The 26,369-nt window shown below is 51.1% G+C and overlaps 1 protein-coding gene across 5 annotated transcripts in view; it reads right to left on the bottom strand.

Moving 5' to 3' along the window:
- Window positions 1–26,369, bottom strand: part of WDR54 (WD repeat domain 54) — a 108,386-nt gene that overhangs the window by 57,200 nt on the left and 24,817 nt on the right. For 3 of the 5 annotated variants that reach the window (XR_012227321.1, XR_012227323.1, XR_012227322.1), the window contains exons 8-10: window positions 26,097–26,259; window positions 15,533–15,607; window positions 15,270–15,461 (exon numbers count right to left, since the gene is read on the bottom strand). Coding sequence is in view for 2 of the 5 variants with exons in the window: in XM_073562807.1 (XP_073418908.1) it covers window positions 15,330–15,461; window positions 15,533–15,607; window positions 26,097–26,259 (370 nt within the window). In the remaining 3 variants the exon portion in view is untranslated. Of the gene's footprint in view, window positions 1–14,526; window positions 15,462–15,532; window positions 15,608–26,096; window positions 26,260–26,369 lie in introns of those variants that run through there. The other 2 variants (XM_073562807.1, XM_073562805.1) reach the window with 1 other exon arrangement.

The raw sequence follows: 26,369 nt of genomic DNA on the forward strand, positions 1-26,369 counted from the left end.
TGATCACTAAGGAAACCAGGACTGGATTACAGTGAAATAAACTGGCTTCATCATCAGTACAGGGAGACACATGAAATGAAACGGGGAGAAATATACCTGTTTTCTAGTACCTTTCCCCTTGGCACCTCACACATCATACAGATACCACCACCACCAGTCTATTCCTATATCATCATACAGATACCACCACCAGTCTATTCCTATATCATCATACAGATACCATTACCACCAGTCTATTCCTATATCATCATCATACAGATACCACCACCACCAGTCTATTCCTATATCATCATACAGATACCACTACCACCAGTCTATTCCTATATCATCATCATACAGATACCACCACCACCAGTCTATTCCTATATCATCATACAGATACCACCACCAGTCTATTCCTATATCATCATACAGATACCATTACCACCAGTCTATTCCTATATCATCATACAGATACCACCACCAGTCTATTCCTATATCATCATACAGATACCATTACCACCAGTCTATTCCTATATCATCATACAGATACCACCACCACCAGTCTACTCCTGTATCATCATCATAGAGATACCACCACCACCAGCAGTCTATTCCTGTATCATCATACAGATACCACCACCACCAGTCTAATCCTGTGTCATCTATGATGTACCAACTAGTGGTATTATCAGAAATAGGTGTGTATCGCACATCTGCTGCGGTCTGTGTTACGGCAGCGGAACTAAAAAAAATATAACGTGTTCGCCGCCCGGGGTCCACCATGCGGCAGGTGTATTAACCGCTGCTGAAAAGCAGAGCACCAGGACGGTAATGTGCACAGGAAGAACTGAACCTGGTGCACGAAAGCAAGCTCTTTTAAAAGACTCTCAGAGCTGCACACATGAACACAAATACCAAAAAACGCTGGGTCTGTATCAAGTTCACAGACAATCAGCGGCACACGTGCGGTAGCCAAAGTCGGAGTAGTTAAGAACAGCACTGCACCCGAATGGACTTACCGTAAGTAGGCATGTGCACGGCGTCGCAACTGCGAACGCCAAAAGCTGGCTGTAAGCGCGATATAGCAGGCGCGAAGCAGGACGCTGGCTGCTGCAACTGGCAGAGCTTGAGCACGCTGTCGCTAGCGCACACACTGGCTGTATCCCAATCACTCACACATTCGTATTATCAGAGGGAAGAGGTTTCTTAATAAGTCATTCACCAGTCCAAGCATCCATCACCAAACACACAACAGCAAATATGGAAAATACTAGCGCATGGCATAGCAGCCATGCGCACTTTTTGTAGCATACGGGACCTGCCGGAAATCTCCAGAGCCCTGAGCATAACCAATCAAATCAGGAGCAGGACCTGAGCACCTGACTCCTGAACTCCAATGAGAGCTAGTCCCGTGAGCATGCTCAGAAGCAGGAAAAAAGGACAGCCTCTGGAGACAAATGTGAGAACTGGGTTGCTGCATATGCATAGAATGACCCAGATTCCTAACAGTCTGAATCCATTTCAGGTTTCTGGGTCTTGAATTCCCACAAGCCTGTATTTTTAGTAAAGGCCTGGATTTAGGGTTAACCAGAAGTGATGGGTGGGACTGGTTATCTACACATCTCCCCAGGGCTATGCTCCTATGACATCAGGAAGGTCCTACATGTCTTCCGGGTTGCACCACATGAAGGAAGCCCATGTGTGAGACTGGAGCTGGCTAGTGCTCCTGAGATTGCAGGGAGCACTTAGGGTCGGCAGTATGGATAGGACTTATATGAATCCAGGCTGGGAAAACTGGAGCAACTGTTAAGCAGGTTACCCAGAGCCTGGGAAACTGTGTGTGTTTGGCTCCAACCCGAGCCTGAATACTGGACTCTAACCAAGTGTGTATGACCACAGGCCTGACGGAGCAGAGCCGTTATGGACACTGTTATTTTGTTTTGCTGGAGCTAAGGCTGTTTACTTTGCGTTCGAGCTGCTGAGGATTATGGAGCAATAAACCCACATGAACTTTTAAAGAAAGGCAGTCTTGCTGTACGTTTTATCGCTGCCAAGCGAGTATACCCCAACCTACTAGAGATCGCTACGTCACAATTGGTGCTAGACTGTGGGCATCGGTCCAGGAGGTACCTGGGAGGATTACAGCAGGTGACTGATGTGGATCGACGGGTCCACGAAATCGGCGGTGCGGAGCTTTGCAGAGAGGTGCGCAGCCTTGCAGAGCGGTGTGGAGCCTCGCTGTGCGGAGCCGTGCAGAGAGGTGCAAAGCCTTGCGGAGACATTCAGAGCCTTGCAGAGCGGTGCGGAGCCTCGCTGTGCGGAGCCTTGCAAGGCTGTGTAGGGGCACTCTTGTAGCCTTGTTGCTAGGAGCAATGGACGAGGCCTAAAAGCACGGTTGCTGGGGCATCAGATAAAGGTATACGTCTTCTTTTCAGCTGCGGTAGCACACGCGAAAGCAAGCATCTGGCAGTGGCTCGGCGGGGCCACGAAGATTGAAAGCTCCTGGTGGTTACGAAGATTTGCAGTGACTCAGAGGAGTATGCCAGGACCAAGAGCGACCGCAGCAGGAGCCCTGCTTCCTGATGTGCAGGTCTGCAGAGCCATCTGGAGGGTCCCAGCAGCTGATGGGGTGTCCACAGAAAGTTTCCCCAAAGGGGGTGGAGTCCCAAAAGGGGGTGGTATCCTAAAAGGGGTGGGGTCCCAAAAGGGGTGGCCCTAAGGGGGCAGAGCATCCCAAGGCAAAAGGGGTCAAGCAGACTGTTGCCGGGGACAATTGCACTATATGTGCCCAGTCTGCCATGTGAACTACTCACCCGGAAAAGGGCTACGTGAGTATGCCCTGCAGATGAACGCAGAGGGCGTGTGGGACTGGTTGACTCTGAGAGCTCGGTGACGCTGGTGAAGGCTGCGCCTGAGGTCTTTGATACCAAAAAGGAAGATCGGGGTCACCTGCATCCACAGGGCACTAAAGACTACCCGGTGTCCAGGGTGATCGTCGAGACAGTCAGTGACATCTCGAGTCATGATGTCACCGTGGTCCCTAAATTAGCCTATCCAGCAATAGTGGGCCGGGACTGATGGTTTTGGGTACATTACGGCACTTACACTTTCCAATATTGACGATTCAAACATTGGGGTGTCCGGAGGAAGGTATGCGTCCGCCCAACGTACTGACCTGAAGTCACCTGAAGTGTACCACAGCATGACTGGTAGTGATGGGGAAGCTAAAAAGAGGGGAGCTGACACCCAGTTAGAGAGCAACTTGAGGGTACACCATACTGTGGGGTGTGACACAGACTCAGGGGGTGACTGTGACTCTACGAAACAAAGGGAGTACAGGAAAAAATGGCCCAACAAGGATGGCAAATCCTCCCATTGCCGAAGGAGCAAGGGTCACAAAGAAGTGATCCAAGTGACTTTTACTGATGATGAGCAGTCAATTGATGGCGCTATGGGAGAAATCCAGGGGAGTGCTGGTGGAGCAGGAGTCTGTGATGTTCAGGAAGAGCAGACCAATGGTAGGTCCACCTCTAGGGAGGCTGGAAACCAGAACAGCACCATGGGTGAAGAAGTGGAGAGGGTTGAAGACTCAAAAGACCCAGAGGGGGAAGAGCTGGAGGGAGCAAAAACCTTCAAAGGTGGCACCGCTGAGATCCAAGAGAGGGCTGAAAATGACACTGCTGAGACCCAGATGAAGGCCGAGGGTGCAGAAGCCACAAAAGAAGTGAGGCCTGAAGCAGGTAGCTCTTTGAGTGATGGAAGCTCACCCGGTCCACAGGATGGAATAGGTGACCTAAGGAGGCTCAAGGAGACTATACACACCCATTTGAAGCAAGAGAAGATTTGAAGACAGGCTGCTGAGGGCCGAGTGAGTGTGTTGGAACGAGAAGTATCCGAGCTAAAAGGCTGCCTTGCAGAAAGCCAGGTGATGAATACGGCAGCCCTGAAGAAAATGGAGCAGGTGTCCTGGCCAAGCAACTCGAAGAGGTGGAAGTGCGGAGAGAGCCGATGCCAGAAACTGAGAAAGGCAATCTTCTCAGTGCAGTGGAGAAGAGTGAGACTCCCTTGCTCAAATGCCTTGTAGAAGTCGCGGAAGACCTGACAAAAGAGTGTGCCAGAGAGTCGGTGCATGACGACTTTAAAAAGGTTGTGGAAGCCTGGAGGGTGTTGTTGTCCCCATAAGCTAAACAGCTGGTGGTTCTTTCTACATCTGAAGTCACGGTGGATCGAGTGGCTATCTTGAGGGACATGCACTTGAGGTGTGTGCGCATGAAGCGGTTGATCCGGTGGAAGAACGAGGAAGCCGCTAGGCAGCTGCAGCTTATGAGGAAGGCTCGGAATCTACAGGAAGATGTTGTCCAGGTGCCTAGTACGCTGCTGAGAGAAGTTATTGGGACAAATGGATGAGTCATGAAGGAAATGGTAGATACTTCCGGAGTGACGAGAGAATTCCACATAACAAAGGCAAGATACCAAGGGAAATGGGTATGCTTACGTTCCTCATGGTCGGGACAGGCAAAAGTCTTGGCAACATGCGGATAGTCCTCACGTATTGGGTGACTCACCTCAAAGAAGTACAGCAGTTAAGGTCAGGGAGCTCAGTGCTAGATCCTAGTCCAGGCCGGTTTGGAGAAATTCTAAAATGTTGGGAATGGAGAAAGTGAGCAGAGGACAACCGCGGTCTCTGCACCATGCAAAAAAGACTTTCCAGGTGCGGTGATAGATACGTGCTGAGGCGGGCTTCCGGGCGCAAATCATTATAGTGACCACATCCTGGGAGAACGCAGCTTAGGTCAGGATCCAGGATTCAACAGCCAGGCCGTTAAGCACAGGGTCCCTGAGTTCTGGTGGTAGATCGGACCCTGGGAAAGTAGGCACGGATGATTTGGTAGCTGCGAGGGGGCCTCAGCCAGTAGCTGCACTAGCTCTGCGTAACACTCCCGACGAGGGCAGTCTGGGGCGACCAGGATAACTGGGACCCCTTCTGACTTGACCTTCCTGATGACCTTCGGAAGCAGTGGTAACGGGGGAAACACGTACAGGAGGTGAAATTGGTTCCATGGCAGAACCAAGGCGTCCACGGCGATGGCCTGTGGATCCCGGGACTGAGAGACAAACTCGGGCACCTTGGCATTTAACCTGGACGCCAACAGATCCACATCTGGGGTTCCCCAACGTTGATAAATTTGTCGGAAAACCTCGGGATGGAGAGACCACTCCCCGGATGCAAGACCCTGCCAGCTGAGAAAGTCTGCTGCCCAGTTCTTTATGCCCGGAATGTGAACTGCAGAGATCACAGAGTGATTCTTCTCGGCCCAGTGGAGAATGTTTTTCACTTCGTGCATGGCCGCCCTGCTGCGGGTGCCCCCCTGGTGATTGATGTAAGCCACGGCCGTGGCATTGTCCGACTGAATCCGGACGGAGCGACCCGCCAGGAGATGATGAAAATGCCGCAAAGCCAAAGATTGATGGGAAGGTGTGATTCCCGAGGCAGCCAACGTCCTTGGGCCACGTATTGATGGAAAACAGCTCCCCAGCCGAGGAGACTGGCGTCGGTAGAGACTACCAGCCAATGGTCCAGGGGAAAGGACTTCCCCTGAAGAAGGGAAGAACTCCACATCCACCACCTGAGAGCCTGCCTGACCTGGGAGGACAGCCAACACAGGCAGTCGAGAGAAATCTGGTTCTTATCCCAAGTTGCCAAGAGGGTGTGCTGCAGGGGACAAAGATGAAGCTGGGCAAACAGAAGTGCTTCCATTGCTGCCACCATTTTCCCCAGGACCCTCATGTTGAAACGGACGGTACGAGGAACTGGCTGGCGGAATGCCTGGACTCCCTGCCGTAGGGCTAGGGCCTTGTCCCGAGGGAGAATTACCAACCCTCAGGAGGTGTCGAAGATCATTCCTAAGAAGGAAATGTTTAGAGCTGGAACAGGGGTAGACTTTTTCAAGTTTACCAGCCACCCTAGGCAGGAAAGTGTATCCAGCGTGATGTTGACGCATTCCTCGCAAGCTCGAAAAGAAGGTCCTTTGACCAGGAGGTCGTCCAAATATGGCAAGACGACTATGCCCCGAGAATGCAGGATGGACATGATGGCTGCCATGACCTTTGTGAACACCCAGGGGCGGTGGCTAGCCCAAAAGGCAGGGCTGTGAACTGGTAATGTAGGCTGTGGACAGCAAAGCGTAGGAACCTTTGATGCGAGGGAAAAATGGGAATATGAAGGTAGGTGTGTATTGTAAAATGTCTGTAAGGTATGTTTTCTGTTGGAACCTTCCAGAATCTCCCCTTTCCTTCTGAGGACATTGTAGACTGTCAGCTGCAGCATTCCCCTCACCTCCCCCCCTCTGCCTGCTGGTAACAGGAAACCGAGCTTTTCCTCTCGAAGCCTCCTCCTTCCCCCCATCCACCCCCAGCACAGCTAAGTGGAAAGGATGTCCCTTTGTGCTGAAACCACGAGGTTTGAATACAGGTATAGGAAATATTAAAGAAGCCTAGCGTGTGCTTCGCTCATGACAGAGATATAAAACCCACATTTCTGCGAAGGGCACGAGGCCAGCTTTCTAATTCCTAATTTTCACAGTTATAACCTCTCCAGAAACTGAGATATGGATTGCTCCCAAATGGAGTTTCTTAATTATGGAATGATTGGTGTTGGTGGATTCTATTCGGTAATTCACAAACAATGATACCATATATGTGTCTGTGCGAACTTCCCTCATGAAGATATGGTTATTATAAAGTTTTAGTAAAGAATTATAACTCAGAGAAAGGGGGGTTGGACCTCACCAGACCGCCCATTTCGTGAGGTCACAGACCCTGGACTATAAGGTATTCCCTACCAAATTCCAGTAGTTGGAGCTACAGAGTCCGTGCTGACAAGACGTGCAGATGAGTGGAGACGTGTAGCTCCGCCTTCTCCCCCCACATGGTCTGCCTGATACCGACTAAGCACATGTGAGGGTTACTTTCTGTCTTTTTAATCCCTTTATGTTATATTTGTATTGTAAAACAATACTGCCGCTCCTGCAGCTAAGTGGAAAGGATGTCCCTTTGTTCTGAAACCACGAGTGTTATGAATGGGTCACCGTGGAGAAAAAAGCAAAAAAGCTAAGCCACAGAAAACCAGAGTGGTTGATAACTATGCAGATTGCAGATCCCTGATCTTACCATACAACTAGCAGTAGCCGTGGAGCATGCCTACGATGAACCTAGACGCCTCGTCACGGCCGGAGGACTACATAAGCCTAAAGCAAGAAAAGGGAAAACTAACTGCCCCAGAGCAGACCCCAAAGGAATAGACAACCCCCACACATGTATTGACGGTAAAACAAGATGAAGACACAAACACAGGCAGGAAAATAGGCTGAGCAAATGATGGGGCCCAAACTAACTAGACAGGAAAGGAAAGGGAACACTACCTGCAACCTGCAAAAAACCCTACAAAAATAATGTCCAACATTTCTGATAGCAAAATTAACCCTGAAGTTACTAGACTTCTCCCACTATATCAGCACTCTGAAATATTCTGAGACAGAGCAAAAAGAGACCAAACTAGTAAGGAACAAAAAGCCAATTGGCAAAATACTGATAAATAAGAGTGGAAATTCAGCTCAGCCCCCAGCCGGGGCTGGCAGACCACACAAAAAACTGAATAGACCAACAAAATCAAGTGTGAACATTAGCAGAAAAACTTAGCTTTAGATGACTGGAACAGAGCTGAAAACCAAGAGCTGACAAGCCAGAAGGAATCACCAGCAACTGAATAGGGCGTCGGCTGTCTTAAATCCAATCTGAGAATCCTGAGATCCAATCGTCATCCTCATTCTCAGGTGGCAGATCTCCACCAATCAAACCAGCCGCACCACCTCCTGTCACCACCAGAGGGAGTCCAGAACGGGAACTCACAACTGGTGAGAATGAACTCACAACACACGAGGTTTGAATACAGGTATAGGAAATAATAAAGAAGCCTAGCATGCGCTTTGCTTATGACAGAGATATAAAACCCACATTTCTGCGAAGGGCAGTGGCCAGCTTTCTAATTCCTAATTTTCACAGTTATAACCTCTCCAGAAACTGAGATATGGATTGCTCCCAAATGGAGTGTCTTAATTATGGAATGATTGGTGTTGGTGTATTCTATTTGGTAAATCACAAACAATGATACCATATATGTGTCTGTGCAAACTTCTCTCGTGAAGATATGGTTATTATAAAGTTTTATTAAAGAATCAAAACTCAGAGAAAGGGGGGTTGGACCTCACCAGACTGTCCATTTCGTGAGGTCACAGACCCTGGACTATAAGGTATTCCCTACCAAATTCCAGTAGTTAGAGCTACAAAGTCCATGCTGACAAGACGTGCAGATGAGTGGAGACGTGTAGCTCCGCCTTTTCCCCCCACATGGTCTGCCTGATACCGACTAAGCACATGTGAGTGTTACTTTCTGTCTTTTTAATCCCTTTATGTTATATTTGTATTGTACATATTTAATGTCTCAACTTTGTAACAACTTTTATATTTATAATCACTGCCCGACTTTGGGGAATAAATTGTAAAATTATCAGTTTGACTCCATGCTCTTAGAAACGAACTATGCGCCTTTTTTAGATAATCGCTACTAATTTGGGGTTTGTCACGGACCCTCTTAATTAACTCTGTGATTAAGTAAAGCGTGGCTGGTGGCAGCGTGGTGTGTGCTGTTGGTTAGGCTAGCTGGCAGTACAGACGGGTCTTACATGCTGAATGAGGGGCTGCGGCCACAGCATTTAATAATTCCCTTACTGCAGTAGTCTAAGTGCCCGTACACAAGCAGCCCATCCGGCGACTAATTATCCTAGGTGCAGTTCCCTGACTGACCTTAGGGTAAGGGGGGGCGCCGGAGAGCTGCGAGTTCCAAAGTGGAACTGAGAAAGTGGGATATACATAAATCCCCGCAGTTCTTGGAAGGTTGTTTGGCCCATTTAAACGACACCTTGTGGCCTGTGGTCAAGGTGGATTCATCGTCAATCTCTAGGATCTCCAAATTGAGGAGCTCATCCGAATCATACTCTGAGTTCTGCTCACTATCGTACGCTGGCTAGGGTGAGCGAGAGATGGAGTTTACGGATTCCGAAGCACCGGACGGGCCAGGAGACGCCGTAAGGGTTTGTTTCCTCTGCGTCTATCTAGAGAGAGAGCGTCCCCTGCAGGCTGATGGCTCCTGTGAGGTGGAAAATCCTTCCAAGACAGGCAAAACATTGTCCCTACCCCTATTCGGGGCCTGAAGGGACTCGATTGCTCTCGTTAGTGATGCCATAGACTTCAACAGAGACAAAGCCCATTCGGGGGGACTAGGTACACTGGGCTCGGTCGCAGCGGAGGGCTCCTGGGCACGTTCGGAATCGCAGGCTTCGCATAATTGCCTGCTCTGTGCCTGCGGAATAGCAGACTGACAGGAGGTATATGAGGTGAATAACACCGTATGAGTCTTCTCCCTTCTGGACATGCTGTACCTCTTAGCTGATATGGCCTGCAGCTGCCAGGGCGGTGTATAAGCCGAGTGTAGCTTAAAGGGAATCTGTCACCTCATTTTTGGCCTATAAGATGCGGCCACAGCCATCAGGGGCTTATCTACAGCATTCTGTAATGCATTCTGTAATGCTGTAGATAAGCCCCCGATGTAACCTGAAAGAGAAGAAAAACGAGTTATACTATACTCACCCCGGGGTCCGGTCCGATGGGTGTCGCAGTCCGGTCCGGTGTCTCCCATCTTCTAGAGATGACGTCCTCCTTCTTATTTCTGCCGCGGCTCCTGCGCAGGCGTACTTTCTCTGCCCTGTTTAGGGCAAAGTACTGCAGTGCGCAGGCGCCGGACCTCTCTGACCTTTCCCGGCACCTGCGCACTGCAGTACTTTACCCTGCCCTGTTTAGTACGCCTGTGCAGAAGCCGCAGCAGAAGTAAGGAGGACGTCATTTCTAGAAGATGGGAGGGGCCGGACCAGAACGCGACACCCACCGCACCCGCCCCCTGGTAAGTATAATCTAACTTGTTTTTCTTGTCTTTCAGGTTAAATCAGGGGCTTATCTACAGCATTACAGAATGCATTACAGAATGCTGGACATAAGCCCGATGGCGGTGGCCGCAGCTCATAGGCTGAAAATGGGGTAACAGATTCCCTTTAAAAGAGATTAGCACAGGCTGAAAATAGCACTGCAAAAGGGGGTGCAGCACTTACCCCGGTCCTGTGCACCTGGGGGTCCTGGAGGGCTGCAGAAAGTCCTGTGGCTTGTTCTTGGATTAAAAAACGGCACCTCTGTATGGAGCGTCAGCGTGTGGGCGGGCCCGCCGGAGAAAGATGGGCCAGGGGGCGGGACATCCAAGTTCAGGTCGAAGCCGGAGGACACAGGGGTGGCACGCCACGTCGGGGATGCCAATGTCGCACGCCGAAAGCTGTGCTCAGCTGATGATGACGCCGGCTACGCCAGGCCCTCACGTAAGGATACTGCTGCCAAGGAGGAATGCTGTGCTGCAGGAGTCCTCCCAGCCCACCCTGCTAAAACCTATGGAACGCTACCGAATTGCAGATCCGCCAGGTTAGAGAGGAGGGGAGCTGTTTAAAGGACGGTGCAGGCACCCTTAATGTCTTCCCCTATGGGGGATGAGAAGGACCATCCGCCTCCTTCCACCACTGCAGTCTTAGCATTGGTGATGCAGTGTGGGGCGCACAGACTATTATTATGCCACTGTACAGCCTAGGGTTTCTTTACCTTAGGGTGGTCAGAGCTGTTTCCAGCCTAGTGTCCCACGTCGCAGGAGAGGGTACGTGGAGGTGACACTCCACGTGCTCGCCTGTTGTTGGTTTGGGGAGATCGGACCCTTTCAATAGGGTCCGTCGCCCCTATCTCGTCTTCATGGTAAAAAAAAAAAAAAAAAAAAAAGAATGGTCTGAAAAACCAGACATGTGTGACTCCTAAGGACACTAAGAATGAACTGGTTCGCTTGAGCCAGCGGGAGGGTGTATACTGCGGAGGAGCTAACTTTTTTTCTGTTCACTTAGCGTCAGCCTCCTAGCGGCAGTAGCATACACCCACAGTCCTGTGTACCCCAGTGGGGTGAAGGAGAAACCTTCTCTCCTCCAGACGCAGAGAATGCCCCCTTGTGACCATCACCTTCCTTGGTATAAACAGATCCTCGGACAGATATTTGTATTGTCCCTTTATATACTTATTCATGGTTATTAGATCGTCCCTCAGTCGTCTTTTTTCTAGACTAAATAATCCTAATTTTGCTAATCCCTCTGGGTATTGTAGTTACCCCATCCCCTTTATCTCGGCACCATCCAGGTTGTAAACTATTTATTCCCAGACATGGATTATGGCGTGGGACAGAACGCCGCACAGGTGAAGGATATTGTTGTTTTTTATTTTAGTTTTATTACAGGAGACGATGGCTTCAGTGGAATTAGGCATTAGGTGAGTATAACGGCATTTGTTAATTTTAAATAAAAAAGTAAAACTGTGTTTAGTCTTATTTCTAATAAAGGACTTTATTCTGGCTGTGTCATTATTTACCATGTATCTATAGGATTAGTAATGGATAGGGGTCTCAAAGACATCTCGTCTAACTACTAAGCTGTGGGCTTGATGTCACCTGATAATACAAAGGTGACATCAACCCCACAAATATGAACCCCACTTGCCACCGCTACGGGGCAAGTGGGAACATCCTTGCAAAGCGTCAGAATTGGCGCATCTAATAGATGCGTCTTTTCTGGGCAGTTGCGGGCTATTTTTACTCTGGGGGGGCAATATCCATGTCCCCTTACCAGCCTGAGAATACCAGCCCCCAGCTGTCTGCTTTAGCAAAGCTGGTTGTTAAAAATTAGGGAGGGCCCCACGTCGTTTTTTTAAATTATTTATCTAAATAATTAAAAATACGGACTAAAGACCCCTTTATTCTTGATAACCAGCCTTGCTGAAGCTAACAGCTGAGGGTTGCAGCCCCCAGTTGTGACTTATGCCTGGCTGGTTATCAAAATGCAGGGGAAATAATTCCGTTTTTTTTTATTATTAATATACAGCGCCGGCTGATGAATACTCCCATTAGCCGCTCCTGCTCTCACTGTTATTAGCGGCAGCAGTCCCTTCAGCTGACACCAGTGACCGGACGTAAACTTTATAGCTCATATGCTCTATGTCATTGTCCTCTTGGTGGTCTGGGTCACCCTTGAGGACCGGGTGTGTTAGTTGTAATATGTGAGGTTGTGGACCCTACAGGTCCAGCTCATATGTTTCTATGTCATGGTTCTCTTGGTTGTCTGGGTCACCCTTGAGGACCAGGTGTGTTAGTTGTAGTATGTGAGGTTGTGGTCCCTACAGGTCCCGCTCATATGTTTCTATGTCATTGTTCTCTTGGTGGTCTGGGTCACCCTTGAGGACCAGGTGTGTTAGTTGTAGTATGTTAGGTTGTGGACTCGTCAGGTCCAGCTCATATGTTTCTATGTCATTGTCCTCTTGGTGGTCTGTGTCACCCTTGAGTACCGGGTGTGTTAGTTGTAGTATGTGAGGTTGTGGTCCCTACAGGTTCAGTTCATATGTTTCTATGTCATTGTTCTCTTGGTGGTCTGGGTCACCCTTGAGGACTGGGTGTGTTAGTTGTAGTATGTGAGGTTGTGGACCCTACAGGTCCAGCTCATATGCTCCATGTCATTGTCCTCTTGGTGGTCTGGGTCACCCATGAGGACCATGTGTGTTAGTTGTATGTGAGGTTGTGGACCCTACAGGTCCATCTCATATGTTTCTATGTCATTGTCCTCTTGGTGGTCTGGGTCACCCTTGAGGACCAGGTGTGTTAGTTGTAGTATGTGAGGTTGTGGACCCTACAGGTCCAGCTCATATGCTCTATGTCATTGTCCTCTTGGTGGTCTGGGTCACCCTTGAGGACTGGGTGTGTAAGTTGTTTTAAGTGAGGCTGTGGACACGTCAGGTCCAGCTCATATGCTCTATGTCATTGTTCTCTTGGTGGTCAGTGTCACCTTTGAGGACTGGGTGTGTTAGTTGTTTTAAGTGAGGTTGTGGACACGTCAGGTCCAGCTCATATGCTCTATGTCATTGTCCTCTTGGTGGTCAGTGTCACCTTTGAGGATTGGGTGTGTTAGTTGTTTTAAGTGAGGTTGTGGACACGTCAGGTCCAGCTCATATGCTCTATGTCATTGTTCTCTTGGTGGTCAGTGTCACCCTTGAGGACTGGGTGTGTTAGTTGTTTTAAGTGAGGTTGTGGACACGTCAGGTCCAGCTCATATGCTCTATGTCATTGTCCTCTTGGTGGTCAGTGTCACCTTTGAGGATTGGGTGTGTTAGTTGTTTTAAGTGAGGTTGTGAACACGTCAGGTCCAGCTCATATGCTCTATGTCATTGTTCTCTTGGTGGTCAGTGTCACCTTTGAGGACTGGGTGTGTTAGTTGTTTTAAGTGAGGTTGTGGACACGTCAGGTCCAGCTCATATGCTCTATGTCATTGTTCTCTTGGTGGTCAGTGTCACCTTTGAGGATTGGGTGTGTTAGTTGTTTTAAGTGAGGTTGTGGACACGTCAGGTTCAGCTCATATGCTCTATGTCATTGTCCTCTTTGTGGTCCGGGTCACCTTTGAGGACTGGGTGTGTTAGTTGTAGTATGTGAGGTTGTGGACCCTACAGGTCCAGCTCATATGCTCTATGTCATTGTCCTCTTTGTGGTCTGGGTCACCTTTGAGGACTGGGTGTGTAAGTTGTTTTATTTGAGGTTGTGGACACGTCAGGTCCAGCTCATATGCTCTATGTCATTGTCCTCTTTGTGGTCCGGGTCACCTTTGAGGACTGGGTGTGTTAGTTGTAGTATGTGAGGTTGTGGACCCTACAGGTCCAGCTCATATGCTCTATGTCATTGTCCTCTTTGTGGTCTGGGTCACCTTTGAGGACTGGGTGTGTAAGTTGTTTTATTTGAGGTTGTTTTATTTGAGGTTGTGGACACGTCAGGTCCAGCTCATATGCTCTATGTCATTGTCCTCTTTGTGGTCCGGGTCACCTTTGAGGACTGGGTGTGTTAGTTGTAGTATGTGAGGTTGTGGACCCTACAGGTCCAGCTCATATGCTCTATGTCATTGTCCTCTTTGTGGTCTGGTCACCTTTGAGGACTGGGTGTGTAAGTTGTTTTATTTGAGGTTGTGGACACGTCAGGTCCAGCTCATATGCTCTATGTCATTGTCCTCTTTGTGGTCCGGGTCACCTTTGAGGACCAGGTGTGTTAGTTGTAGTATGTGAGGTTGTGGACCCTACAGGTCCAGCTCATATGCTCTATGTCATTGTTCTCTTGGTGGTCAGTGTCACCTTTGAGGACTGGGTGTGTTAGTTGTTTTATTTGAGGTTGTGGACACGTCAGGTCCAGCTCACATGCTCTGTCATTGTCCTCTTGCTGTAGGACCGGCGGTCACGTTTGGCCATGCTCATGGAGACTCTTTTTCCACGATCTTGCTGCTGCCCTTATGTGCTGGACTGTATTTCTGACCACACAGATGGATATTGGACTTTTTACTTTGGTCATGGTCTTTATTTCATTGCAGTTTGCTATATAGCACCAGCATATTCCGCAGCGATGTACGTAGATCGTCATTGGTCCCTGTCCCGATGGGGTTCATAAACTTATAGTCCAGTTCCACACGATTGGAGGGCAATAGAACAATTATCAACTCCTTGCAGATGTCGTTCCTTGGTCAGGTTCTATCCCCGGACCCCCGGCCTCTAGAAGAAAGCAGGGGGCCCAGCAGCAGAGGATTTAAAAAAACAATAGTGCTTGCTAAAAGAAATATTTCTTTGAGGTGATAGAATAAGTCCCATATGGAGGAAAGAGTCGTCCAGCAGTGGAGAGGATATGAGGAGACGTGTGCGCGGATGCTATGGGGGATGGGGTGACAGCAGCACATAGTGTTTCAGGAGTGAGGCCGCAGTGCATGTGACACAGCTGGAGCAGCATGTAGTGTCACATGGCTTCTCCTTATTTCTGGGCTCATGTGGTGCGGCCTCGGCGTCTGCCGAGTATTTATAGACATGTAATCCATCTGCTGTATTAGTAGGCGGTCAGTCTGTATACATAGGAAGACATATAGACGCCCGCGCTGCTGCAACGAGGCTCCAGAGCGACACCATGTGGTGAGCAGGAGACGCCACATCCTCCCCGACACGATTATATACACTATCACCACAGAGGGGGCCGAGCTCCCTATTAGCCTCCATATTACACATGTACTACGGGGGAGCTGCGTACTCTGTACCTGCACACTCTCACCCTTCCCCCGGCGTACGTGGCTATACCAGGGGGGGGCACCGGGTCACTACAGCTGTACATATCTGATGATCTCGCTCAGGTCGTAGCCGGTCGCAGCGAACGATGAGCCCTGGGGGTCACAGAATCTCGCCCCACACACCTGGGTGTCCGTCACACACTCCGAGTGCCGGTGCTCCACCTGCACAGAAGAAAAAGGCGACAATTAATAGATGGAGGAGAGAAACGAGCCCGAGCCCCCCAATGCGTCACCTCAATGCCCCCGGACTCCGCACAGCGACTCAGCTGCCAGATCTGCACGAAGGAGTCCTCTGCCCCCGAGAGAAGCTGGAAGAAGAATGATGTGTACATGAAAATATATATCTACACACCGCCGACAGGCAGACGGGGCGGGTATACACACCGCAGACAGGGAGATGGGGCGTGTGTACCCACCGCAGACAGGGAGACGGGGAGCGTGTACACACCGCCGACAGGAAGACGGGGAGGGTGTACACACCGCAGACAGGGAGACGGGGCGGGTGTACACACCGCCGACAGGAAGACGGGGCGGGTGTACACACCGCCGACAGGGAGACGGGGAGCGTGTACCCACCGCAGACAGGGAGACGGGGAGCGTGTACACACCGCCGACAGGAAGACGGGGAGGGTGTACACACCGCAGACAGGGAGACGGGGCGGGTGTACACACCGCCGACAGGAAGACGGGGAGGGTGTACACACCGCCGACAGGGAGACGGGGAGGGTGTACACACCGCCGACAGGGAGACGGGGCAGGTGTGCACACCGCCGACAGGAAGACGGGGCGGGTGTACACACCGCAGACAGGGAGACGGGGCGGGTGTACAAACCACAGACAGGGAGACGGGGCGGGTGTACACACCGCAGACAGGGAGACGGGGCGAGTGTTCACACCGCAGACAGGGAGACGGGGAGCGTGTAGACACCGCAGACAGGGAGACGGGGCGGGTGTACACACCGCCGACAGGGAGACGGGGCAGGTGTACACACCGCAGACAGGGAGACGGGGAGTGTGTAGACACCGCAGACAGGGAGACGGGGCGGGTGTACACACCGCCGACAAGGAGACGGGGCGGGTGTACACACCGCCGACAGGGAGACGGGGCGGGTGTACACACCGCCGACAGGGAGACGGGGCGGGTGTACACACCGCCGACAAGGAGACGGGTCGGGTGTACACATCGCCGACAGGGAGACGGGGAGGGTGTACACACCGCCGACAGGGAGACGAGGCGGGTGTACACACCGTCGACAGGGAGACGGGGCGGGTGTACACACCGCCGACAGGGAGACGGGGAGCGTGTACACACCGCCGACAGGAAGACGGGGAGGGTGTACACACCGCAGACAGGGAGACGGGGCGGGTGTACACACCGCCGACAGGAAGACGGGGAGGGTGTACACACCGCCGACAGGGAGGGTGTACCCACCGCAGACAGGGAGACGGGGAGGGTGTACCCACCGCAGACAGGGAGACGGGGAGCGTGTACACACCGCCGACAGGAAGACGGGGAGGGTGTACACACCGCAGACAGGGAGACGGGGCGGGTGTACACACCGCCGACAGGAAGACGGGGAGGGTGTACACACCGCCGACAGGGAGACGGGGCAGGTGTACACACCGCCCACAGGAAGACGGGGCGGGTGTACACACCGCAGACAGGGAGACGGGGCGGGTGTACAAACCGCAGACAGGGAGACGGGGCGGGTGTACACACCGCAGACAGGGAGACGGGGCGGGTGTTCACACCGCAGACAGGGAGACGGGGAGCGTGTAGACACCGCAGACAGGGAGACGGGGCGGGTGTGTACACCGCCGACAGGGAGACGGGGCGGGTGTACACACCGCCGACAAGGAGACGGGGCGGGTGTACACACCGTCGACAGGGAGACGGGGCGGGTGTACACACCGCCGACAGGGAGACGGGGAGGGTGTACACACTGCCGACAGGGAGACGGGGCGGGTGTACACACTGCCGACAGGGAGACGGGGAGGGTGTACACACCGCCGACAGGGAGACGGGGCAGGTGTACACACTGCCGACGGGGAGGGTGTACACACCACCGACAGGGAGACGGGGCGGGTGTACACACCGCCGACAGGAAGACGGGGCGGGTGTACACACCGCCGACAGGGAGACGGGGCTGGTGTACACACCGCAGACAGGGAGATGGGGAGGGTGTACACACTGCCGACAGGAAGATGAGGAGGGCGTACACACCGCCGACAGGGAGATGAGGAGGGTGTACACACCGCCGACAGGGAGACGGGGCTGGTGTACACACCGGAGACGGGGAGGGTGTACACACACTGCCGACAGGGAGATGGGACGGGTGTACACACCACCTACAGGGAAACGGGGTGGGTATATACATCGCTGTGAGCAGCAACAATACAGTACAGGTATATATACACACTGCTGTGAGTGGCGGGTGTCATGTATAAGGGAAGGGTATATACACTGTGTGCAGAATTATTAGGCAAATGAGTATTTTGATCACATCATCCTTTTCATACATGTTGCCCTACTCCAAGCTGCATAGGCTTGAACGCTAACTGCCAATTATGCAAATCAGGTGATTTGCATCTCTGTAATGTGGAGGGGTGTGGTCTAATGACATCAACACCCTATATAAGGTGTGCTTAATTATTAGGCAACTTCCTTTCCTTTGGCAAAATGGGTCAGAAGAGAGATTTGTCGGACTCTGAAAAGTCAAAAATTGTGCGATGTCTTGCAGAGGGATGCAGCAGTCTTGAAAAGCGTGATCACCGAACAATCAAGCGTTTCATGGCAAATAGCCAACTGGGTCGCAAGAAGCGTGTTGATTAAAAAAGGTGCAAAATAACTGCCCATGAATTGGGGAAAATCAAGCGTCAAGCTGCCAAGATGCCATTTGCCACCAGTTTTGCCATATTTCAGAGCTGCAACGTTACTGGAGTATCAAAAAGCACAAGGTGTGCCATACTCAGGGACATGGCCAAGGTAAGGAAGGCTGGAAAACGACCACCTTTGAACAAGAAACATAAGATAAACTGTCAAGACTGGGCCAAGAAATATCTTAAGACTGATTTTTCTAAGGTTTTATGGACTGATGAAATGAGAGCGACTCTTGATGGGCCAGATGGATGGGCCCGAGGCTGGATCAGTAAAGGGCAGAGAGCTCCACTCCGACTCAGACGCCAGCAAGGTGGAGGTGGGGTACTGGTATGGGCTGGTATCATCAAAGATGAACTTGCGGGACCTTTTCGGGTTGAGGATGGAGAGAAGCTCAACTCCCAGACCTGCTGCCAGTTTCTGGAGGACACCTTCTTCAAGCACTGGTACAGGAAGAAGTCGGTATCGTCCAAGAAAAACATGATTTTCCTGCAGGACAATGCTCCATCACATGCATCCAAATACGCCACAGCGTGGCTGCCAGTAAAGGTCTAAAAGAAGAAAAAATAACGACATGCCCCCCTCGTTCACCTGATCTGAACCCCATAGAGAACCTGTGGTCCCTTATAAAATGTGAGATCTACAGGGAGGGAAAACAGTACACCTCTCGGAACAGTGTCTGGGAGGCTGTGGTGGCTGCGGCACGCAATGCTGATCGGAAACAGATCAAGCAACTGACAGAATCTATGGATGGAAGGAAAGTGAGCGTCATCGTAAGGAAAGGTGAAAGTTATATTGGTCACTGATTTTTTTGTTTTGTTTTTGAATGTCAGAAATGTTTATTTCTAAATTTTGTATTGTTATATTGGTTTACCTGGTGAAAATACTGTAAACAAGTGAGATGGGTAGATATTTGGTTTTTATTAAGTTGCCTAATAATTCTACACAGTAACAGTTACCTGAAAAATCTGATATCCTCCTAAGATAGCCAAATCTAAAAAACCCACTCGGACTTCCAAAAATATTAAGCTTTGATATTTATGAGTCTTTTGGGTTGATTGTGAACATAGTTGTTATTCAATAATAAAAAGAATCCTCTCAAATACAACTTGCCTAATAATTCTGCACGCAGTGAGCGGAGGCCGTCAGGTATAAAGGAAGGGTATATATACACCGCAGTGAGCGGAGGCCGTCAGGTATAAGGGAAGGGTATATATACACCGCAGTAAGCGGAGGCCGTCAGGTATAAGGGAAGGGTATATATACACCGCAGTGAGCGGAGGCCGTCAGGTATAAGGGAAGGGTATATATACAACGCAGTGAGCGGAGGCCGTCAGGTATAAGGGAAGGGTATATATACACCGCAGTGAGCGGCGGCCATCAGGTATAAGTGAAGTGTATATATACACCGCTGTGAGCGGCGGCTGTCAGGTGTAAGGGAAGGGTATATATACACCGCAGTGAGCGGAGGCCGTCAGGTATAAGGGAAGGGTATATATACACCGCAGTGAGCGGAGGCCGTCAGGTATAAGGGAAGGGTATATATACACTGCAGTGAGCGGAGGCCGTCAGGTATAAGGGAAGGGTATATACACCGCAGTGAGCGGAGGCCATCAGGTATAAGGGAAGGGTATATATACACCGCAGTGAGCGGAGGCCGTCAGGTATAAGGGAAGGGTATATATACACCGCAGTGAGCGGAGGCCGTCAGGTATAAGGGAAGGGTATATACACCGCAGTGAGCGGAGGCCATCAGGTATAAGGGAAGGGTATATATACACCGCAGTGAGCGGAGGCCGTCAGGTATAAGGGAAGGGTATATACACCGCAGTGAGCGGTGGCTGTCAGGTATAAGGGAAGGGTAAATATACACCGCAGTGAGCGGTGGCTGTCAGGTATAAGGGAAGGGTATATATACACCGCAGTGAGCGGAGGCCGTCAGGTATAAGGGAAGGGTAAATATACACCGCAGTGAGCGGAGGCCGTCAGGTATAAGGGAAGGGTAAATATACACCGCAGTGAGCGGAGGCCGTCAGGTATAAGGGAAGGGTAAAAATACACCGCAGTGAGCGGAGGCCGTCAGGTATAAGGGAAGGGTATATATACACCGCAGTGAGCGGAGGCCGTCAGGTATAAGGGAAGGGTATATATACACCGCAGTGAGCGGAGGCCGTCAGGTATAAGGGAAGGGTATATACACCGCAGTGAGCGGAGGCCGTCAGGTATAAGGGAAGGGTAAATATACACCGCAGTGAGCGGAGGCCGTCAGGTATAAGGGAAGGGTATATATACACCGCAGTGAGCGGAGGCCGTCAGGTATAAGGGAAGGGTATATATCCACCGCAGTGAGCGGAGGCCGTCAGGTATAAGGGAAGGGTAAACATACACCGTAGTGAGCGGAGGCTGTCAGGTATAAGGGAAGGGTATATATACACCGCAGTGAGCGTAGGCCGTCAGGTATAAGGGAAGGGTATATATACACCGCAGTGAGCAGAGGCCGTCATGTATAAGGGAAGGGTATATATACACCGCAGTGTGCGGAGGCTGTCATGTATAAGGGAAGGGTATATATACACCGCTGTGAGCGGCGGCTGTCAGGTATAAGGGAAGGGTATATATACACCGCAGTAAGCGGAGGCCGTCAGGTAGAAGGGAAGGGTATATATACACCGCAGTGAGCGGAGGCCGTCAGGTATAAGGGAAGGGTATATATACACCGCAGTGAGCGGAGGCCGTCAGGTATAAGGGAAGGGTATATATCCACCGCAGTGAGCGGAGGCCGTCAGGTATAAGGGAAGGGTAAATATACACCGTAGTGAGCGGAGGCTGTCAGGTATAAGGGAAGGGTATATATACACCGCAGTGAGCGTAGGCCGTCAGGTATAAGGGAAGGGTATATATACACCGCAGTGAGCAGAGGCCGTCATGTATAAGGGAAGGGTATATATACACCGCAGTGTGCGGAGGCTGTCATGTATAAGGGAAGGGTATATATACACCGCTGTGAGCGGCGGCTGTCAGGTATAAGGGAAGGGTATATATACACCGCAGTAAGCGGAGGCCGTCAGGTAGAAGGGAAGGGTATATATACACCGCAGTGAGCGGAGGCCGTCAGGTATAAGGGAAGGGTATATATACACCGCAGTGTGCGGAGGCCGTCATGTATAAGGGAAGGGTATATATACACCGCTGTGAGCGGTGGCTGTCAGGTATAAGGGAAGGGTATATACACACACCACAGTAAGCGGAGGCCGTCAGGTATAAGGGAAGGGTATATATACACCGCAGTGAGCGGAGGCCGTCATGTATAAGGGAAGGGTATATATACACCGCTGTGAGCAGTGGCTGTCAGGTATAAGGGAAGGGTATATATACACCTCTGTGAGCAGTGGCTGTCAGGTATAAGGGAAGGGTATATATACTTTATACACCGCAGTGAGCGGAAGCCGTCAGGTATAAGGGAAGGGTATATATACACCGCTGTGAGCGGTGGCTGTTAGGTATAAGGGAAGGGTATATATACACCGCAGTGAGCGGAGGCCGTCAGGTATAAGGGAAGGGTATATATACACCGCAGTGAGCGGCGGCCGTCAGGTATAAGGGAAGGGTATATATACACCGCAGTGAGCGGAGGCCGTCAGGTATAAGGGAAGGGTATATATACACCGCAGTGAGCGGAGGCCGTCAGGTATAAGGGAAGGGTATATATACACCGCAGGGAGCGGAGGCCGTCAGGTATAAGGGAAGGGTATATATACACCGCAGTGAGCGGCGGCTGTCAGGTATTAGGGAAGGGTATATATACACCTCAGTGAGCGGAGGCCGTCAGGTATAAGGGAAGGGTATATATACACCGCAGTGAGCGGAGGCCGTCAGGTATAAGGGAAGGGTATATATACACCGCAGTGAGCGGCGGCCATCAGGTATAAGGGAAGGGTATATATACACCGCAGTGAGCGGAGGCCGTCAGGTATAAGGGAAGGGTAAATATACACCGCAGTGAGCGGAGGCCGTCAGGTATAAGGGAAGGGTAAATATACACCGCAGTGAGCGGAGGCCATCAGGTATAAGGGAAGGGTATATATACACCGCAGTGAGCGGAGGCCGTCAGGTATAAGGGAAGGGTAAATATACACCGCAGTGAGCGGCGGCTGTCAGGTTTAAGGGAAGGGTATATATACACCGCAGTGAGCGGCGGCCGTCAGGTTTAAGGGAAGGGTATATATACACCGCAGTGAGCGGAGGCCGTCAGGTATAAGGGAAGGGTATATATACACCGCAGTGAGCGGAGGCCGTCAGGTTTAAGGGAAGGGTATATATACACCGCAGTGAGCGGCGGCCGTCAGGTTTAAGGGAAGGGTATATATACACCGCAGTGAGCGGGGGCCATCAGGTATAAGGGAAGGGTATATACACACCGCAGTGAGCGGAGGCCGTCAGGTATAAGGGAAGGGTATATATACACCGCAGTGAGCGGAGGCCGTCAGGTATAAGGGAAGGGTATATATACACCGCTGTGAGCGGTGGCTGTTAGGTATAAGGGAAGGGTATATATACACCGCAGTGAGCGGCGGCCGTCAGGTATAAGGGAAGGGTATATATACACCGCAGTGAGCGGAGGCCGTCAGGTATAAGGGAAGGGTATATATACACCGCAGTGAGCGGCGGCTGTCAGGTATTAGGGAAGGGTATATATACACCGCAGTGAGCGGAGGCCGTCAGGTATAAGGGAAGGGTATATATACACCGCAGTGAGCGGTGGCTGTCAGGTATAAGGGAAGGGTATATATACACCGCAGTGAGCGGAGGCTGTCAGGTATAAGGGAAGGGTATATACACCGCAGTGAGCGGTGGCTGTCAGGTATAAGGGAAGGGTATATATACACCGCAGTGAGCGGCGGCAATCAGGTTTAAGGGAAGGGTATATATACACCGCAGTGAGCGGAGGCTGTCAGGTATAAGGGAAGGGTATATATACACCGCAGTGAGCGGCGGCCATCAGGTTTAAGGGAAGGGTATATATACACCGCAGTGAGCGGAGGCTGTCAGGTATAAGGGAAGGGTATATACACCGCAGTGAGCGGTGGCTGTCAGGTATAAGGGAAGGGTATATATACACCGCAGTGAGCGGCGGCCATCAGGTATAAGGGAAGGGTATATACACACCGCAGTGAGCGGAGGCCGTCAGGTATAAGGGAAGGGTATATATACACCGCAGTGAGCGGAGGCCATCAGGTATAAGGGAAGGGTATATACACCGCAGTGAGCGGAGGCCATCAGGTATAAGGGAAGGGTAAATATACACCGCAGTGAGCGGTGGCTGTCAGGTATAAGGGAAGGGTATATATACACCGCAGTGAGCGGCGGCCGTCAGGTTTAAGGGAAGGGTATATATACACCGCAGAGAGCGGGGGCCATCAGGTATAAGGGAAGGGTATATACACACCGCAGTGAGCGGAGGCCGTCAGGTATAAGGGAAGGGTATATATACACAACAGTGAGCGGAGGCCATCAGGTATAAGGGAAGGGTATATATACACCGCAGTGAGCGGCGGCCGTCAGGTATAAGGGAAGGGTATATATACACCGCAGTGAGCGGAGGCCGTCAGGTTTAAGGGAAGGGTATATATACACAGCAGTGAGCGGAGGCCATCATGTATAAGGGAAGGGTATATATACACCGCTGTGAGCGGAGGCCGTCAGGTATAAGGGAAGGGTATATATACACCGCAGTGAGCGGAGGCCGTCAGGTATAAGGGAAGGGTATATATACACCGCAGTGAGCGGCGGCCATCAGGTATAAGGGAAGGGTATATATACACCGCAGTAAGCGGAGGCCGTCAGGTTTAAGGGAAGGGTATATATACACAGCAGTGAGCGGAGGCCATCAGGTATAAGGGAAGGGTATATACACACCGCAGTGAGCGGAGGCCGTCAGGTATAAGGGAAGGGTATATATACACCGCAGTGAGCGGCGGCCATCAGGTATAAGGGAAGGGTATATATACACCGCAGTAAGCGGAGGCCGTCAGGTTTAAGGGAAGGGTATATATACACAGCAGTGAGCGGAGGCCATCAGGTATAAGGGAAGGGTATATACACACCGCAGTGAGCGGAGGCCGTCAGGTATAAAGGAAGGGTATATACACACCGCAGTGAGCGGAGGCCGTCAGGTATAAAGGAAGGGTATATATACACCGCAGTGAGCGGCGGCTGTCAGGAATAAGGGAAGGGTATATATACACCGCAGTAAGCGGAGGCCATCAGGTATAAGGGAAGGGTATATACACACCGCAGTGAGCGGTGGCCGTCATGTATAAGGGAAGGGTATATATACACCGCAGTGAGCGGAGGCCATCAGGTATAAGGGAAGGGTATATACTTTAGACACCGCTGTGAGCGGAGGCCGTCAGGTATAAGGGAAGGGTATATATACACCGCTGTGAGCGGCGGCTGTCAGGTTTAAGGGAAGGGTATATATACACCGCAGTGAGCGCTGGCCGTCATGTATAAGGGAAGGGTATATATACACCGCTGTGAGCGGAGGCCGTCAGGTATAAGGGAAGGGTATATATACACCGCAGTGAGCGGAGACCGTCAGGTATAAGGGAAGGGTATATATACACCGCAGTGAGCGGCGGCCATCAGGTATAAGGGAAGGGTATATATACACCGCAGTAAGCGGAGGCCGTCAGGTTTAAGGGAAGGGTATATATACACAGCAGTGAGCGGAGGCCATCAGGTATAAGGGAAGGGTATATACACACCGCAGTGAGCGGAGGCCGTCAGGTATAAAGGAAGGGTATATACACACCGCAGTGAGCGGCGGCTGTCAGGTATAAGGGAAGGGTATATATACACCGCAGTAAGCGGAGGCCATCAGGTATAAGGGAAGGGTATATACACACCGCAGTGAGCGGTGGCCGTCATGTATAAGGGAAGGGTATATATACACCGCAGTGAGCGGAGGCCATCAGGTATAAGGGAAGGGTATATATACACCGCTGTGAGCGGAGGCCGTCATGTATAAGGGAAGGGTATATATACACCGCAGTGAGCGGAGGCCGTCAGGTATAAGGGAAGGGTATATACTTTAGACACCGCTGTGAACGGAGGCCGTCAGGTATAAGGGAAGGGTATATATACACCGCTGTGAGCGGCGGCTGTCAGGTTTAAGGGAAGGGTATATATACACCGCAGTGAGCGGTGGCCGTCAGGTATAAGGAAAGAGTATATATACACCGCTGTGAGCGGCGGCCATCAGGTATAAGGGAAGGGTATATATACACCGCTGTGAGCGGCGGCTGTCAGGTTTAAGGGAAGGGTATATATACACCGCAGTGAGCGGTGGCCGTCATGTTTAAGGGAAGGGTATATATACACCGCTGTGAGAAGCGACCATCAGGTATAAGGGAAGGGTATATATACACCGCTGTGAGCGGCGGCTGTCAGGTTTAAGGGAAGGGTATATATACACCGCAGTGAGCGGAGGCTGTCAGGTATAAGGGAAGGGTAAATATACACTGCTGAGTGGAGGCCGTCATGTATAAGGGAAGGGTACAAGGTGGCTGTCAGGTATAAGGTAAGGGTATATACACCGCTGTGAGCGGAGGCTGTCAGGTATAAGGGAAGGGTATATATACACCGCAGTGAGCAGTGGCTGTCAGGTATAAGGGAAGGGTAAATATACACCGCAGTGAGCGGAGGCCGTCAGGTATAAGGGAAGGGTATATATACACAGCTGTGAGCGGCGGCTGTCAGGTATACGGGAAGGGTATATATACACCACTGTGAGCGGCGGCTGTCGGGTGTAACAGAGAGGATATATACAGCTATGAGAGGCAAAAGTCAGGTATAAAGCGTGAAGGTATATGGTTTCCATACACACTGATATGATGTGGACTGATTTCGGACCTTACCCGTCCAGTCTCCGGGGCGATATCCAGGGTGTAGATCCATCTGGCATGAGCGTCCAGCTCGGCACTGATGGTTCCAGTGCTGGCATCATAAAGCCTAATCTGCCCGGTGCCATAAGCCGCAGCGATCACCCCGTCCCACAACTTCACTGAGGAGCAGGAGACCCTGGAGGGACCAGAAGAAGAAGGAACGGTGGGAGACGGGGAAGCAGGGGATGAAAGAGCAGAAGAAGGGTCAGTGCCTACATCAGATAAATACAAAACATCCAGGACCAT

The sequence above is a fragment of the Dendrobates tinctorius genome, unplaced genomic scaffold (assembly GCF_039654945.1).
Source record: "Dendrobates tinctorius isolate UK_male_01 unplaced genomic scaffold, ASM3965494v1 ptg000367l, whole genome shotgun sequence".
In the NCBI taxonomy this organism is placed as follows: Eukaryota; Metazoa; Chordata; class Amphibia; order Anura; family Dendrobatidae; genus Dendrobates; species Dendrobates tinctorius.